Consider the following 15,630-nt stretch of genomic DNA (forward strand, 5'->3'; position numbering starts at 1 on the left):
AAGAAATCCAGCTGGTCAGCTAACCAGTGACTGAATATTTCGTCACCGCACTAGCTGTCATCTGGTGATGCTAAGGTGAGTTCGTGGACCGATCCCAAGTAGCTAGCATCAGTGCCCCTGCATATACAACTCTTCAGCATTGTTGTCTCTGAGCCACTAGACTCCGAGGTAAGACTCATACTTTGGAACACCAGCATCTTCCATGGATCGACTTTGAGTTCTAGAATGGGAAAGAAAAAACGCAATCGGTGTAGACAAACAGCCGGATCGGCATTCCGCGTCGACCCCAAGACGGACTGGCCCACTGGTCTTCGCGGCCTATGCATGACTTGAAGCTGGATATGTACGGAGCTATGGCCACCCACCGCCTTGGGTCCCCAGCGATCATCGTCGTCTGCAGCGAAACCATGCCCGTCTGGACACAGCGCAACAGGCGACCGCATGTTACCAAGGTCGAGAATGAGTCACTGCTATAGACACTAATGCGGGACACACGTACCGGCTCTATAGTCCCGCAGCCAGGCGGTCTGGCTCTGCCAGCAGCTCCGGGAGCTAGAGAAACCTGAAACACAGACAGACGGCCCAATGGGTGCGCGGCGGGGCGAGGGCGGCCGGGCTCACGACGGCCGACGGCCAATCGACCCGAAAAGCACACGGTCGCGGCGGTGGGGTCCCCGAATCGCGCGGTGCCGATTGGACGGCGGGCAGAGGCGCGTCCGCATGGATGGTGGCGCGTGCCGGCTGGCCAATGGGCGACGCAAGCCCGTCTAGCGTGGCTGGAGCGCTCCGCGTGGTGAGCCACGCTCGTCACGGGGGGACGGTGGTGGGCGCGAGTGTGATTACGCGCCGGGCGACTGAGGCTGTGCTCTCTCTCATGCCCTTTCTCAGGCGCCCTGTCAGCTGTCGAGGCTGCTATCCGCCCAGGGCCCGTTACCGCGCGACAGACGAACAGCAGAAACCTGACTGGGACGGTAATCATACGGGCGGCGGCCGCCCCCCCCCCTCCAAGCCCACCGGTAATCTCTACAGCCGCTCATGGTGGGCAGCCACCTGACCTCAGCAGATGAGACAGCCGCCGACGGTCCTGTCAGCCCGAGGGCCGTTCTGGCGGTGCCTCAGGCCTGTCGGGGTCGTCGCAGGGGGCTGTAGACGCTTCCATGAGGGCATCTGCGCAGGCGCTGGGAAAAGTTACCTTTTCGCATTGTACCTCCAGGTCGTCTAGCCGCCCGGCGCGTTTAATCTGCCCCAGCGCCCCCCAGCGTCTAAGACATGGGGGCGCTGCTGCTCCCGCTGCACCGGAGTCGTCGGCTCTTCCCATCTGTGCATTCATTTCAGTAGCCGCCCGCGCTTCGGGAAGCGAGATTTCAGACGAGCGATCATTCCGGTGCGGTCCCAAAAATAGCATCTTCAGCGGCGAGCATGTCTCGGTCGCAAGGTTTCCGAGTATTCGCCAGCAGGCGCATGCGAAGATTAGACGGGGCATCGAATCATAGCAGCCCGAAGCACCGCAACCGGGTCTGCGACTGGGTTGGATAACCTGAGGAAGATTGCTACGTACGGGCGTCCAGCGACAAGTGGTGGGTGTGGAATTGTGAGTGTGCTGCGCGCGCTTGTAAGCGGGCACAGAGAGGGAGAGGGGGGAGAGAGAGCGCGCAGTGTGGTATCGTAGGAGCGACAGTATAGCGGGTGCAGCAGACAACTGCGCTCGTCACTTGCCAGCTGCACGCGCAGTCTCATCGCAGAGGCAGCAGACGCTGTCGCGAGCCTTCTCGTTCGTCGCGGCAAACAATGGCACGTCTGGCGTGCTGCGCGCAGCAGTCGTGTGCCGTCGCGACTGGACGCTCTTCTCGAAGGCGCGTCGAATGGTAAACTTGGTGATGCGCTACCCCCCGACCCCCCACAACACAACACGACCGGGGGTGCAACGGGTCCCATTCTGCGCGCTGCCGTCGGCGTTATCCACTATCGAGCAGAGGGCTAATGCAGCAGAGGGGCCCGCCATGTGTCTAAATTTGAGTGAGTCATAGACGCTGCATACTGCATTGGGACGTCGTACCGGGTAGGGACGTCAAGCCGTTAATCCAGTCAGTGTGCAGAATCGGGCAGCGACGGTGAAGACCCTGGGAGACGGGCGCTGATAGGCCGGGCGGCGGATGAGTTGCACAGGGGTCGCCCGCAATCGACATTGCACAGACACTGTGTCGCGGCACGCAACTTTGTCCTGTCTCTCTGGTCTGTACCATGGTATAGTGCCTCACCGTTGCCGACTTACACGGCCTTCAGCGCCTATGGCTCGCCGCAGCCGCAAAGTGCAAATGGGCGCCAAGTCTCGAATCCGCACGTGTGACTATGCCGCCGTTTCCACCTCGACCTCAACCCAAGCCCAGTGCTGGGCCCCAACCAGGCCCATCCGGCCAGACCAGAGACCAGGAAACTCGATCGGGTCCGTACATGCTGCTTACGTCGAAGCCGACTTTTCTGTAGTTCTTTTCTCCATGTTTCAGATCCGCCCCTGGTCGCTCTCTGCATATGCCATCTACATCATCTAATGAGAGGCTCTGGTGGGCTGATTGTGCCGGCCCATCGTGGCCCGTCGTTCTCGAGGATAAGTAGCCGCGCTCATCCCCATCTACATTTCCGTCTGCTGTTATTCTCCATCAGTCAACCGCCTCAGTCCAATACCAACCCTTCTTTTTCCTTTTTCCCTTTTCCTCTCCCTTGTCTCAAGTTGGGTAGTTAGATCACCTGGAGAGTTCGGCCATTCCCTCTCCTGCTTCACAGCAACTTACACCGTCACCGTACATATCGACCCCGACAAGAACATTCGACACGGAGCTGGCCTCCCTCTTCAGTCTTTAATCTAATCCCGTTCTCGTTGTCCCAGTAGACAACGGGTCATCACATACTCTGAACATGGCTTCGTAGGTTCTTGGTCTTCCAGGTGTCCCCACTTACACCGACTAACACGGACAATCTAGTCTGGCAGCAGACATGTCCTTTTTCACATATCCCTCCTGCGAGCCCGCCACGCCGCCGAGCTTCACCTTTGATCCGTCATTCCTCGAGATCCCCTACCACCCGGGCCATGCTCGCACAACCTCGTATGGCTCCATCTGCTCCACCATCGAGTCGTCACCAGCCGATTCGGTCAGCACACGGGTCACAACTCCCTCGCGTTCGCCTCCTCCGATCCGGCAGCATGGCCCTCTTCTGCTGCCCAAGATTCGCTCGCAAGACCAAGAAATCAAGAGCTCGCCGCCGAAGCGTCTCAAGACCCTGCCGGCGCCGGTTGCCAAGCGAAGTCGCCAGGGAACCTACCGTCCGTCGCACACCCGGAGCTTCACCAACCCGGAGACATTGAACCAGTTCGCCAGTTCATACTTCACCCAGGCCGAGGATCAGAGCCAGCTCTCCCAATCCCTCATGTGCTCGCCTGTCATCTTCCCTCAGGATCAGTCGCAATCGCGCCGCGCATCCACTGTCAGCCTGGACGGCACCACGCTGGAGAAGTACGGCTTCCCCACCTACCGCCAGATGCCATCCTATGTCCCTGCCGTCACTCAGCCCCAAGTCGAGTCGTACATGTACGCCCAGTACACTCCTCGGGCGCCGTCTCCGTTGAGCATAGCATCTACCCCTGAGCCCATTGCCTCCACCACGTTGATGAACTATCTTACAATTGCCAACCCGGCGCCGTCCCTGGTTCGCACCATCTCCTTCCCGCTGCGGGATCCCAACACCAAGCACTTCTGGTGGGATGTGCGCCAAATCCGCCCGTGGACTGCTTTCACTTCTTCCACCATCCTCTCTCTTCCCGGCGCTTCAGGACTGCTCAACTGCCCCGTGCCTGCGCCTCTGCTCCCTCAGCCAGCAACCTCGGCTCGTCACCCCGAGACTGAGGCCGCGCTTCACAACATCTACGCATCCTACTATGTTCCCAAGCTCAACTCAGCCCTGGCCGTTTCCTCGCAGCGCCCGCTCCAGCTGTCTGTGCCCTCCAAGCCTACCAACCCCAATGACCACATTTTCACCGCAAACGTGGCTGGTGACTCGGCCTCCGCCGCAGCCATCTTCGGCGGCAAGCCGACGGCGCGCGTGGTCGGGCTCGTGAAGAGCTTTGACCGCTTCAACACGGGCATGCGCGTCGAGGGCAACATCAAGAGGGTCGAGTACCTGCGCGGCCTGGCCCACCTGCACCACGTCATGCGCGAGCACGGCTGCCGGTACGGCTTCATCCTCACCGAGATCGAGCTCGTCGTGGTCCGCAACGGCGCCGAAGGCACGCCGCACTTTGGCTACCTCGAGGTTGCCAGCGTCCAGCTCGCGGCCACCGGCGAGGGCGCCGAGGACGACGAGGAGCAGCAGCTCACGGCCTGCCTGGCCCTGTGGGGCCTGTGCACCATGGCCAGCGACGAGGCTGCCCCAGGCCACTGCCACTGGAAGAGCGAGATCGGCGCCCCGGCCGAGGGGACCAGGCGCAAGGCCCTGGGCCGAGACGACTGGATGCCGCAGCCGCAGCTGGCGGAGAAGAGAGAGGCCAAGCGTACGAGAGGCTGGGTGTTCCCTGAGGACCCGGTCGGCAGGAAGGAGCTGGGCAAGCGAGGCGTGAGGTATGGCAGCTGCTAGAGCAGGACAGGAGACCGCGATAATGACGAAAGCCCTACCCCGGCTTGGCTGGTCCAAGCCGACCGGGCTGGTATGGCTAATGACATGGTAGAGTAACGAGGGAAATGAGGAAAAGGGGGGTTTTCTCGGTTTGGACTGGGTTGGACGACTTGGCTGAGCTACGAAGAATCCATGCGATGCGATGCATGTTGATTACTTATTTACTCTTTAATCGCTTGAAATCAAAACAGTTAAATTTTATCTGACTTTTATTTGCTCTGCGAAGTGTGACTAATCTATAGGCGCTGTTGTCAAGATGTTTCGTGTCGAATTCCAGTCACCGCCCGAGCGCCCTATGCTGCCCACTGATCTGCTTCAAGCTCTGGCCCACGCATCCGCGCGATTAGCTCTCTCATGGCCCCGGCCTTTCCGTATTGGCTCACATAATCGAAGTCGAGGTATTCCCCCTTCAAGCTGACAAGGTTCTTCTGGTAGACTTTCAGGTTGACTTTATCCCGCGTCTGGCCCTCACGCACTGCCACCGGAACGCGGCGTATCAACAGCATATTGTCGCGGTTGGCCTCCTCGGCCTCTAAGTCGGCCCAGTGGTCGGTGTTGGAGCGGCTTGCTTGGCGCAGGTGGTTTCCGGGCTCAGGCCACATGACATGGCAAAGGTGGTTGCCGGCGGAGAGCATGTTGTAGAGCTGCCCAACTCTCACGCCGTCCGGGAAATAGAAGTCTGCCGTGTACGTGGCAGGGAAGCCGGGACCGTCTACAAGTTCCTCCTGACTGGTAGCAGCCACCAGCCTGTCGTTTAGGTGCCATCGAACTTTGGTGATGGGCGGATGGGCGACCTGCATATCCTTGAGAGGCGATGACGAGTCGTGCTCCAGCGTGTGGTAGATAGGAAGCGGTATGCTTTCCAGGAACTCGCCTTTGTTCATTGTATGTTCACGGCCCTGTCTGCCGGTGACAAGGTGTTGGCACTGCAGCAGAAGGCGATCGTTTCTTCCGAATCCGCATCTCGGCTCGAGGGTCGGGCGCCAGTCTGGGTAGAGAATAGTCTTGCCGATTTGGGGAGAAGTCTGTATCAAACGGTGCCAGAAGCTGTGTACCCGGGTGGCGGCTGTGATGAGGGTGGTTTGATCGAGGTTGACCATAATTTGCTCCAGGAGCTTAGGCGTGCTCAACACAGTGCTTCGTGCGGTAGCCATAGTATCGGTTTGGCTTTTGTACTGGGTTAATGTAACTTCCACCGTTTTCGATAGACGTACGGTACTGATCGGTGTAATAGGTTGGTTGTTTTATAATGTTCAGAGAAGTGCTGGATTGGCAGGATAGCGAAGTGAAGGAAAGGGAGTTTATCATGCTGTTTATGTAGAACCTGTCAATGGTATCTCCGAATCCAAGGTATCTTCTCATATCACAGGGTAAGACATGGTACCTTTTGAGTTTTTGGTAAAGTTATGGAGCATATAACCAATGCCAAAGCATGTTTATGGAAATGGTGTAAAAAAGGCGCGCACGGCTTATCGTTATTACTGAGTGAATTTTTGAAACCTAAAGACTACGTCTTATGACAATTATACGAACGACATTTCTGCCTACTCAAGCTCTTTTTTTCGACACCAATAACAAACCCAGCGAATCAATATACCTGTTATCAAGTAGGCCTAGAAGAGTCCCACTCTGGTCACAGAATGGTCTGCCCATTCTCCGAAATACTATACCCTGTCTCGAAAGGTTGTGCATACCTAATGGGCCATCAATTTGTTTGCTGCATTCTATGTTCCCTTCCGACCGCCCCATTCATTCCGAGATCCCTGTCTAGATAATCAGGTATGGGATCTAGTCCTGGCTATGCTACTGGATCAACATGTGCGAAGAGGTGCTGCTGGCCAATAGTCACAGTGAGCCTGAGCTATAGGCGACTTATAGTCTGCTGCCCTACAAATGCAATGCTCGTTTCCATTCTCTCCGGTATGTTAGCGTGCCGACTTTAGTCCGCCAGGTGTAGTTCCCATGTGGGTAAACGACAGAATGCGCTTGATAATTGACTTCTCCGCATTGAGACTGGGGTAGGATGCCCTAGTCTCGATGGGCTTTCCACACACACTTCCAAATTTGTCGACATAGCCATAGAGCTCAAAAACGCGCCTGGCTTTCAACCAATCATAGGGGGTGTGGTCTAGTGGTATGACGTTTCCTTAGCATGCTTCAGAGCATGGAAAAGGTTCTGGGTTCGATTCCCAGCTTCTCCACAGCTTTTTGAGTCTGTCTGTCTTCTAGTTAGCCAGGCTATGCGCAGTACTGCTTTTTTTTTTTTTTTGCCACGCCGCCGAGGTATATAACTTTTGAAGGTTGTTCTCATGTTTCTGCAATGGACGACTTCGGGTTGCAAGTGTTACTTTATAATACCTAGATTGTACGTGGTTGCAATATTTTGGATTCGTTGGGTATTTATACGGTATAGACCGCCTGTTGCTTGCAACAGGTGTCGGGCATTGTCTATCTTGAATATCGGCGTGGCTTTGCACCCACCATGCAGGATATTACAATGAGAGCCCATTGTCGTTGTGAAATCGATTTCAGACTTTCTATAGTGATGCACTGTCAATTCGACTAGCTCCGGAAGCGCCTTGTTTCGACAGCTCTACCATTCGGTCTACCATTGACTGACTTGCACCGAAATAGTTCGTAGGATCGCACAGTTGCACCAACTTGTCTTCTCCAATCGTCTCAATGACACGGGTGTTGGCACGCAGCACGTCCAGCAACGGCCTTCGTTTCTCAATGGATTCCTTGCACGCTTCGTACACCATGTCGTGTGCCGGTTGTCGCCCGATGAAGGGAGCTAGACCCATCATAACTGCCTCTCCAACGATCAAGCCCCGTGTGGAGCACAAGTTGTTCATCATCGCCTCAACATTGACCACCAGCCCTCCAAGCGCAAAGTTGGTCTGGTGTAAGGCCCCTGCAGCCAGCACAAAGCCTTCAGGCAGTGCGACCCACTCGAGATGCCACGGACCGCTTGCTCGCTCGAAATCGGCGACCATGGCATCGAGCCCTAAGCCGGCATTGGCCCTCAGCAGCTTTGATGCTGCGAGTACGACTTCGCTGGAGATGGGATTCCTCTTTTGGGGCATGGTAGACGACGCGCCGCGATGAGGTACGAACGGTTCGGACACCTCCCCCAGCTCGTTCGATGACATGATCATGATGTCGAGCGCAATCTTACCGAGGGAACCGCCGACGATTGCGAGGAAGTTCAAGATCTCGGCAATGTTATCCCGTGCGACGTGCCAGGTGATTGGCGGGTCAATCAGACCCAGCTCTTCGGCCAGTGCTGCGCGCACGCGTACCCCCGAATCGTCTGTGCCCAGCGAGGCCAGAGTTCCGGCGGCGCCTCCGAATTGAACGAAAAGACATCGTTGCTTAATTTCGTCGAGGCGGTCGGCATGCCTAAGTATGCTAGACAGATAGACGGCGCACTTAAAACCAAAGGTACATGGGAGTGCATGCTGTAGATGTGTCCGACCTGCCATGGGAGTGTCGCGGTACTTGATAGAGAGAGATTCAAGTGTGGTGATAAGTTCACGCAGTTCTCGCTTGATTATCTGTAAGCCAGATCGGATCTGGAGGATTGAGGCGTTGTCCATGATGTCTTGAGTAGTGGCCCCCCAATGGATATACTTGCTGGTCTCCTGGGGTGTATGGACCACGAGTTGCTCCACCAAGGGAAGAACCGGATATCCAACGATATCTGTATCATGAGCAAGTTTTTCCAAACTTCGAAAGTCAGCCTATAGATCAATATATGATTTGCGGGTGGCTCAGCTTACTCAAGCTGCACACTGTCGAGTGCCTTGGTAATGGCGTCCCCTGCTGCGGCGGGAATGACACCAGATTTGGACTGTGCTCGGGCGAGCGCTGCCTCGACCTCTATCATTCGTTTCACGTAGGCATCATCTGAAAAGACGTCACGAATTTCATCCGTTCCGAATAGGTTGCGAAATATCCGCGAATCATATGCTGAAACAGGCATTGCGGCTGTCTTGCAAGAAAGGCAGTATCTGTGTAGAGCAGAAATCAGAAGACCTTTCAATCAATGAAAGTTTATCCATTGATTTTACTAATTTTTATTTGGTGATGTGATGGATTATATTTCATGGCACGATAGTCGTTGTGCTTTCCGTCGCAGGTATCCATCTTAGCGCCCGGAATAAGAGCTTATCCCGAAGGTTTTCTCCACACACCTGATGTCATTCGCACGGCTTAAGCCTTCTCTTACCGAGACTCATTTGACGACTCTAGAACCAGTGGCAGGTCCTATATGCGGTTAGTAGAGCGAAGAATTCATATACGAATGCATAGCTGGCTATAACCGAATCTATGGAGGAATCGGGGTCATCCCAAGGCTTGGGTTCTTCCGCGGCTCAAAAGGGCCCTTACGTGAAGTCAGTGCCTGGGCAGGTCTGGTAAGTTCAAACCAACGAAACACATTGATCGTATACTAAGTAAATGAAGTGACCGTTGCCGACAGTATGATTGGCTTCAATACAGACCTATAAGTGCTCGCTAACGACTCATAGGAAAAAGGTGAAGTGTGACGGAACTTTGCCTTCTGTATGTGACCAGGTTTGCAAACATTCAGGCACTGGGAGTGTCTTGCTAACCGCGTTTCGATAATCCGTAGTGCAAAGCATGCACAGCAGCAAATGTGCCATGTGTTGTCTCTATGAGGCTTCGGAGACGTACCAAAATCCGCGGCTTTCATACATCCGCTGAACAGAAGATAGATAAACTTCAAGCGGAAAATGAGGAGCTCAGAAAACTACTGCAGAGGGAACAAGTTGCAAATGCTGCCGTCCGATCTCAAGCACCCAAGGCCGGATCCTCATTCCCTACAGACATGGTGTCCCCGAGGTCGAATGTACCCAGAGGCAAGCCAACATCAATAAATGCGGTAGCCGATCAAACTGAGCCCCTCATTAGACATATGGGTCGTCTCGTACTTGACTGTGACGGTATTGAACGATTCGCAGGATCTACCACTGGAGTACATTTCATTCTGTCAGTCCAGCAGACACTCCAGGAGAGGGGTGCATTCAGTGGATGGTTTCCAGACAACTGCTTCCGCATGCATGTCATGACCCCGGCAAGTTCTGCAATGTCGGCTCCTAGTTTCGACCGAGACTCGCTCCTTCAGACTCAGGATACCATTTTCGCCTTATCCGGGCTTCAACCTGATTTTATCATGAGGCAAATTAGGCATTTCGTTGTTTCTTGGGCATCCTTGTGCCCAGTAATTATTTCGAAAGAGATATCACGACGTGGAGTAGAGCTTTTCTCCCGCATGCAACAAAGAGGTGTATACACTTCAGGCATCGACGACAACAATACGCTTCTGCAACTCATTTTGATTTTTCTCATCAACACAACGGAAACAGGTGATGCGCAGCTCAATCTCCTCATTCCCAATGATAGAGAGGAACGGCTACTCCGAGCTGCGGCGTCACTGCTCCCAGCCATCATGATTGATGGGCAGTTGTCCAGTTTACAAAGCGTCGTCCTTGTTTCCTTTTTCTACCAAATCACTGGCCATCACACTTCCAATATAAACCTCCGCGGGGTCCTACTTCAGAAGGCACAGTCTCTTGGACTCCATCGACACTCCAGGCGCTTTAAGTTCTCCGCAGCAGAGGTCGAACTAAGGAAAAGACTGTGGTGGTACATATATGCCCTTGACAAGTAAGACGCCCGTCAATTTCATCGCAGCTTGTTGCCACTACTAACCCCACAAAGGTCGATTGCCATCGCTCATGGACTGCCTCGAACCGTCAATGATGCCGATGTAGACGTCGATTACCCTTTAGACGGCGACCTCGAGGACATGTCTGGGATGGGAATGAGTCTGCCCCTCCCAGGAGAGACAACACCGGTCCACGATTTCATCCGATTCTGCCATCTTAGTCGAGTCCTATCTTCCATGCTGTCGCAGTTGTACACAACGACGGATCGTCGCGGTGGGCCTGAAAAGATCAGCAGACTCGATCAACAGTTACGTACTTGGCACGACAGATTTGACGAGTCCCTGAATCATACGGAAGATATTGGCTCTCCTCCGTCAAGCATTTCTGACCACAAACATTTGACATCAGTGTGGTTGCCGTTGATGGAACACGTTGCCAGATTACTGATTCATCGTCCTGGACTCACATTTGATCCAAGCACACCTAAATTCCGAGAGTGTCTTGCGGTTTGTACGGACGCCAGTTCTGAGATTGTTGATATATGCACGCGCACTGCTCCAGCTGCGCTGAGGGGAGTCATCCCACCAGTGCACGCTCTGGTCTTCCAGTGTGGGATGATGCACATATTCTACCATCTGCACTCTTCGGGTAATGGCCAGCACTCCAGCGAGTTTCATGAAGAGTCCAGCGCAGCTGTTGTCGAACGTGCTATCGTGTTACTCAGCACTGCATCGGCTGAGAACCGGGATTCTGGACATTTCGTTCGCACCATTAATGACTCCGTTGCGTTACTACAGTCCCTCTCGCGGGTGGTCTTGCAGCATGGTCGACATAAGTCAAGAACGCCACAGACATCCGAAACTGAGAATCTTGGCACGGGGGAGTTTCAAGACGGCCTAGGCACTTGTGTCCTGGATCTCGATTCGGGAATTGATGAACTTGGTGACATCAATCAACTGGAATCTTTGAGCTGGGTATTTGACGACGCAGACAGCCCATTCATAGGCCTTACAGACGGGTAAGAGAAGCATATGGAGTTTCACCAACACAACAGAGGATGAGGACATCAAGTCCCGTGTGAAGTTGTTGGTAGTTTGGATTGCATTAAGCATTGAACAGGGAAGATCGCAGGTAACATCTCGAACCATTTCGGTGTTCTATGGTCTCTGGATCTCGGGCTACTGCACACGCCTCCGGACTTGTTGCAGGTCCCCTCTCTGTTTGACGAAAGCTCGTAGTGGACATTAGTCCGCTGAAAGAAGAGAGCTGAGCTGCAAACCTTGATAAGGCCCCATCATGCTCAACGAAGTTAGTTTCCTGGGCTAATCGCATCTAGACCCTTTCTACCGACGCAGTCTGTGGAGAGAAGCGCTAGGAGCATCTGTAGCCGCTTCCCCTACCCGCTAGTCATATCCAAAATGGCACTAGGATTGGCTCAGGGGCTATCAATTTTGCCGGATCCTCGTTCTCTACCTTTCCGCGGGTCTTGTCACCAATTCATCTACCAACCTTGCTAATGTTTCATTCATATTTCTTATGTTGCGCCTTGCCATTGGTGATGCTATAGCCTTTATCTACATCACCTAGAGCTTGGCATCAAGGTGGGTCCCTGTGGTGGAGACTCTCTGACCTGAGGATGGGCCGAATCGTCGGGTTCAATGTGTTCTGGGTAGCTTTGCTTGTTTTCTTCTGTCTGGGGACCTTTACCTTGACGTCGAAGAAATGGCACGCTAGCCAGTACACGCCAACAGAGGAATCTCGGGGGGATACGTGGTCCGTGACGGCGGAACGACAGAGGGGGTCAGACATTTTCAATCAAACCCTCGGCGTGAGTTTTCATCCACGATTGGCATCGGAAGCTGGTCACTTACAGATCCTAGTTCCACAAAGTCTTCGCCATTGGGTTGCCAGAGCGATCAGATAAGCGAGATGCGCTCACTTTGATGTCGGCCCTCACGGGTTTCCGGATTAGTTGGATTGATGGCGTGAATGGCAGTGAGGTCGTTGACAAGGCCCTACCCTTGGTAAGCTCACTTTAATCGAGTCGTAGACGCCTGGCACTGACACTCACAGGGCTGGGACCGGCCTAATATGAGGGATAGCAACCTCGGCTCGTGGCGTGGGCATATCAATGCCATGCAGAAGATTGTTGAGGAGCGGATCGGGTCCGCCCTTATTATGGAGGACGATATGGACTGGGACGTCAATCTGAAGAAGCAGTTGACTCACGTGGCATTTGCTGGGAAGCAATTGCAGGTGGATTGGAGTCAGGGGCCAGGTCCCCTGGGAGCCAGCCCTTATGGGCAGGATTGGGATATGCTTTGGTTCGGCGTCTGCGCGACCACTTTCGATGAACACCTCCCCGAGTGGCTACAGATCCCCTCCGAGCAGAGGGATCCGCGCAAGGTCTTGATTCACGACGATCCCACCGTTCCGCCTGGAAGCCACATCATGGGAAACTTGTCCTTCAGCTGGCAGGATTACCCACCACAGACCCGCATCGTATATGTCCCCGGGGACAACATTTGCAGTTACGCGTACGCTCTTTCCTACGCGGGGGCCGTGAAGGCGCTACAGTATCTCGGCTTGGAGGGACAGCACAAGCCGTTTGATAACCACTTGAGCGACCTGTGCCGAGTGAGGGCCAACGGAATGCGATGCATCAGCGTGACACCAAGTCTGTTTGTTCATCACAGGCCAAAAGGCAACGTGGCCGGAGACTCTGATATCAATGGCCCTGGTGTTACTGAGGTTAGGAAAATTGGCTTCACTGAGAATATTCTATATAGCACGCGCCTGAATCTCCGCAATCTGATAACAGGAGCACGTGCCGAGAAGCAGTGGCAAGACTGATATGAGGATACGGACAGGCGAAAGTATAAATACATGGCGATTGAATTCTGCCCGTTCTTACTTTGAGAGGAACGTGCTCAATTATCTCCGTAAATGGGTGATTTCTAAGGTTTATTGGATCCTCCATAACTTGGGAGGACGCTGAGGTTGAGTTTGATCACTATTGAATTACCAATATTTTTGCCTGGGTATCCTCGCCCGGAACCCTCTGACCAAAGCAGAATGAATGCTTCTTCCACAGGAACGATATACTTCTGCCACGAAAAGGAATTATCAATAATGCTAGGTAATATCCCGCGAAAAGGTTCACCCCTGTAAAGAGCATAGAACCAGAAGCATAGAGGGACGAAAACGCTTAATAATGCCGGGGTATCATGCAGTTTGCCTGGAACTGTGGCTTCGTGTCATCGTTCAATGCGAATTTTTCCGTGATGTCGTAAATTCGTCAGTCATGATTCGTTATCTTCAGAGGCAATCATCGTTAACGCCAATTCACTGCGTGCTCTTCCACATGTGTGGCATATGTCACACTTTCTGTTCCCCCTAAAGGTCCGCAGTCCCTTGGCTCGATGCATCGTTTATTGTGGATGCTGTCTCAGGGAGCTCGAAGACCTCCAAAAAGCGATTGGCCGCTACATTGCAGGTTAGTCCGAGTGTGTTCATCTTGCGATAAACCAACTATGTAGACTTCTCACATACCTTCCTCCTTGACAAAGTAGAGCTCAAAAGCACCGGCTGTCCTCCGTTGATGACGAGGTCGGTACTTCTCGCAAAATACATAGGGTCTGATTCCACGGAGCCAAACTCGGTGTCGCGATTTGCGGAATAGCCAGGTCCTATTCTGCGATACCGGGACTTTGCACATGGTCAGTGGTGATGGCAAGCTATTGTGAGATTCGTGGTAACGTACGGAATGCCGTCCAAACTGGGCAGTGCTTCAACTCTCGACTGTCCAAGACAGTCGCGTAAAGTCGTTTGCGGTCGGTGTGGGAGTCATGGCAGATAGAAAGAGAATGGGAGAAACCGTCATCGACGATCTTGCTGTTGGGGGTTTTAGTGGTGCAGTCGATGGGTATAAAGCGTTCGATGATACAACTCACGCTTGAAACAGTGCATCCTCTTCCTGCAGCTTGTACTCGCTCTCTCTGATGTTCTCTCTGAGAATACTCCGGGCCTTTAAGCAGAGAAATATGCAGTGGAACAAGATCATTTCTTGGGAACTGTTAGCGAGAGCTGGCTAAATCGGGCAGGAATATGAAGCGGTAGGATCCGAGGCTACAAACGAACGTAGGACAAACCTTCCCAGATGGTGAAGACAAGACTCGCCCAAAGCTTGGTTCGCTGCTCGCTTTCACTCCATCGCGTGAACTGCAAAGTTGCACTGTCGCGACGCTCAATGCATAGCTCGTGGGCACCGTACGTGGAAACCATGGGTTGCCCTTCATGATCTGTCCGGATGAACACATAGGGGTAGTCATGTATAGTTTGTAGGAGGAATGTCACCGAGAGTCGGCCGTGGTCAAAGGTCCTGTGTCAAAGTCAGTCAATGGGGATCCCCGACAGTTTGCCGCCTTCAAATAACTAGTAATGCGCAACCTTTTGACGAGGATCTTGATATCAGGAGACATGCTCATCTTCCCAATGCGATGAAGAGAACTCAATGCTTCACAAGGTCTGCTATACACGTCAGCACAATGCTTTCTCCTCTTGAAGGGAAGGAAGACTCTAACCGCTTGCTCTTCGGCAATTTCGTTTTTGCCAGGAGAGGTCGACTGAAGATTTTTTCGGCCCAATGTGTATTCTGGATACTTGAGTTAAACTTGGCGTCTGTCTCAAGACGCTCCACTGACGTACCGTTTCCTCGTCCCCATACTCTGTTGGTTCATACCAACCCAGAAGTGCGCGTGGTGTCGGATCCGGTGGAACTGATATCGTGTTGTTTACTAGCCTGTAATACTCTATTGGGTTCGTGTCAACCTACCAATGCCCCTCACTTCCCGAAGATCAAGTATGCGGCGGCGTAAGACGTGCAGGGCGTTCCGGTCGAACGTTGAGGATCTGCTACAGTTTAATATTGTATCCTCGGAGGAGTCGGACACTGACATACTTGGTGAGCCGTAGTTGCAGTTGAACAAGAAACTGGGTATACATGACGAATCGAGCAGGTAAGGTTGTTCCGGGCAGCTCCTTATTCATCTCGTTGTACATTTTCTTCCACCGGGCCTCCCTTCTACGGGTATGATCCTTACAGTACCAGTATATGTCGTCTAATGTTTTTACCAGGCACGGCAGGATGACTTGGATGTAATCGACTATGGTGTGCAGACGCACTATGTGAATCTGTGATAGATCCGCCAAATCACGAAGAGCGCGACAGGTCTTGTAGATTTCACTAACAAGCCCATTAAGATGAGGGTGT

The 15,630-nt window shown here is 53.4% G+C and overlaps 7 protein-coding genes across 7 annotated transcripts; 4 read left to right on the forward strand and 3 right to left on the reverse strand.

Moving 5' to 3' along the window:
• Window positions 1–407: 407 nt before the first annotated feature.
• JN550_003856 (uncharacterized protein) lies at window positions 408–1,054 on the forward strand (the record flags this gene model as incomplete). The annotated part of the gene is made up of 2 exons (XM_049315306.1): window positions 408–463; window positions 574–1,054. 2 exons carry the CDS (start codon window positions 408–410, stop codon window positions 1,052–1,054), a joined length of 537 nt encoding a protein of 178 aa, XP_049174426.1.
• Window positions 1,055–2,913: 1,859 nt separating this feature from the next.
• Window positions 2,914–4,626, forward strand: JN550_003857 (uncharacterized protein; the record flags this gene model as incomplete). The annotated part of the gene is made up of 2 exons (XM_049315307.1): window positions 2,914–2,921; window positions 2,979–4,626. 2 exons carry the CDS (start codon window positions 2,914–2,916, stop codon window positions 4,624–4,626), a joined length of 1,656 nt encoding a protein of 551 aa, XP_049174427.1.
• A 332-nt stretch (window positions 4,627–4,958) lies between these two features.
• JN550_003858 (uncharacterized protein) lies at window positions 4,959–5,819 on the reverse strand (the record flags this gene model as incomplete). The annotated part of the gene is made up of 1 exon (XM_049315308.1): window positions 4,959–5,819. One exon carries the CDS (start codon window positions 5,817–5,819, stop codon window positions 4,959–4,961), a length of 861 nt encoding a protein of 286 aa, XP_049174428.1.
• A 1,383-nt stretch (window positions 5,820–7,202) lies between these two features.
• On the reverse strand, window positions 7,203–8,650 carry JN550_003859 (uncharacterized protein; the record flags this gene model as incomplete). Its single annotated transcript, XM_049315309.1, has 2 exons — window positions 7,203–8,394; window positions 8,448–8,650. 2 exons carry the CDS (start codon window positions 8,648–8,650, stop codon window positions 7,203–7,205), a joined length of 1,395 nt encoding a protein of 464 aa, XP_049174429.1.
• Window positions 8,651–8,997: 347 nt separating this feature from the next.
• Window positions 8,998–11,380, forward strand: JN550_003860 (uncharacterized protein; the record flags this gene model as incomplete). Its single annotated transcript, XM_049315310.1, has 4 exons — window positions 8,998–9,083; window positions 9,198–9,231; window positions 9,302–10,356; window positions 10,411–11,380. 4 exons carry the CDS (start codon window positions 8,998–9,000, stop codon window positions 11,378–11,380), a joined length of 2,145 nt encoding a protein of 714 aa, XP_049174430.1.
• A 614-nt stretch (window positions 11,381–11,994) lies between these two features.
• On the forward strand, window positions 11,995–13,211 carry JN550_003861 (uncharacterized protein; the record flags this gene model as incomplete). The annotated part of the gene is made up of 3 exons (XM_049315311.1): window positions 11,995–12,186; window positions 12,239–12,382; window positions 12,432–13,211. 3 exons carry the CDS (start codon window positions 11,995–11,997, stop codon window positions 13,209–13,211), a joined length of 1,116 nt encoding a protein of 371 aa, XP_049174431.1.
• A 543-nt stretch (window positions 13,212–13,754) lies between these two features.
• Window positions 13,755–15,419, reverse strand: JN550_003862 (uncharacterized protein; the record flags this gene model as incomplete). The annotated part of the gene is made up of 10 exons (XM_049315313.1): window positions 13,755–13,843; window positions 13,911–14,066; window positions 14,122–14,252; window positions 14,312–14,423; window positions 14,510–14,739; window positions 14,808–14,885; window positions 14,942–15,012; window positions 15,066–15,136; window positions 15,193–15,269; window positions 15,319–15,419. 10 exons carry the CDS (start codon window positions 15,417–15,419, stop codon window positions 13,755–13,757), a joined length of 1,116 nt encoding a protein of 371 aa, XP_049174432.1.
• Window positions 15,420–15,630: the final 211 nt, after the last annotated feature.

This window comes from Neoarthrinium moseri (assembly GCF_022829205.1).
Source record: "Neoarthrinium moseri strain CBS 164.80 chromosome Unknown scaffold9_Wmoseri_CBS_16480, whole genome shotgun sequence".
Lineage (NCBI taxonomy): Eukaryota > Fungi > Ascomycota > Sordariomycetes > Amphisphaeriales > Apiosporaceae > Neoarthrinium > Neoarthrinium moseri.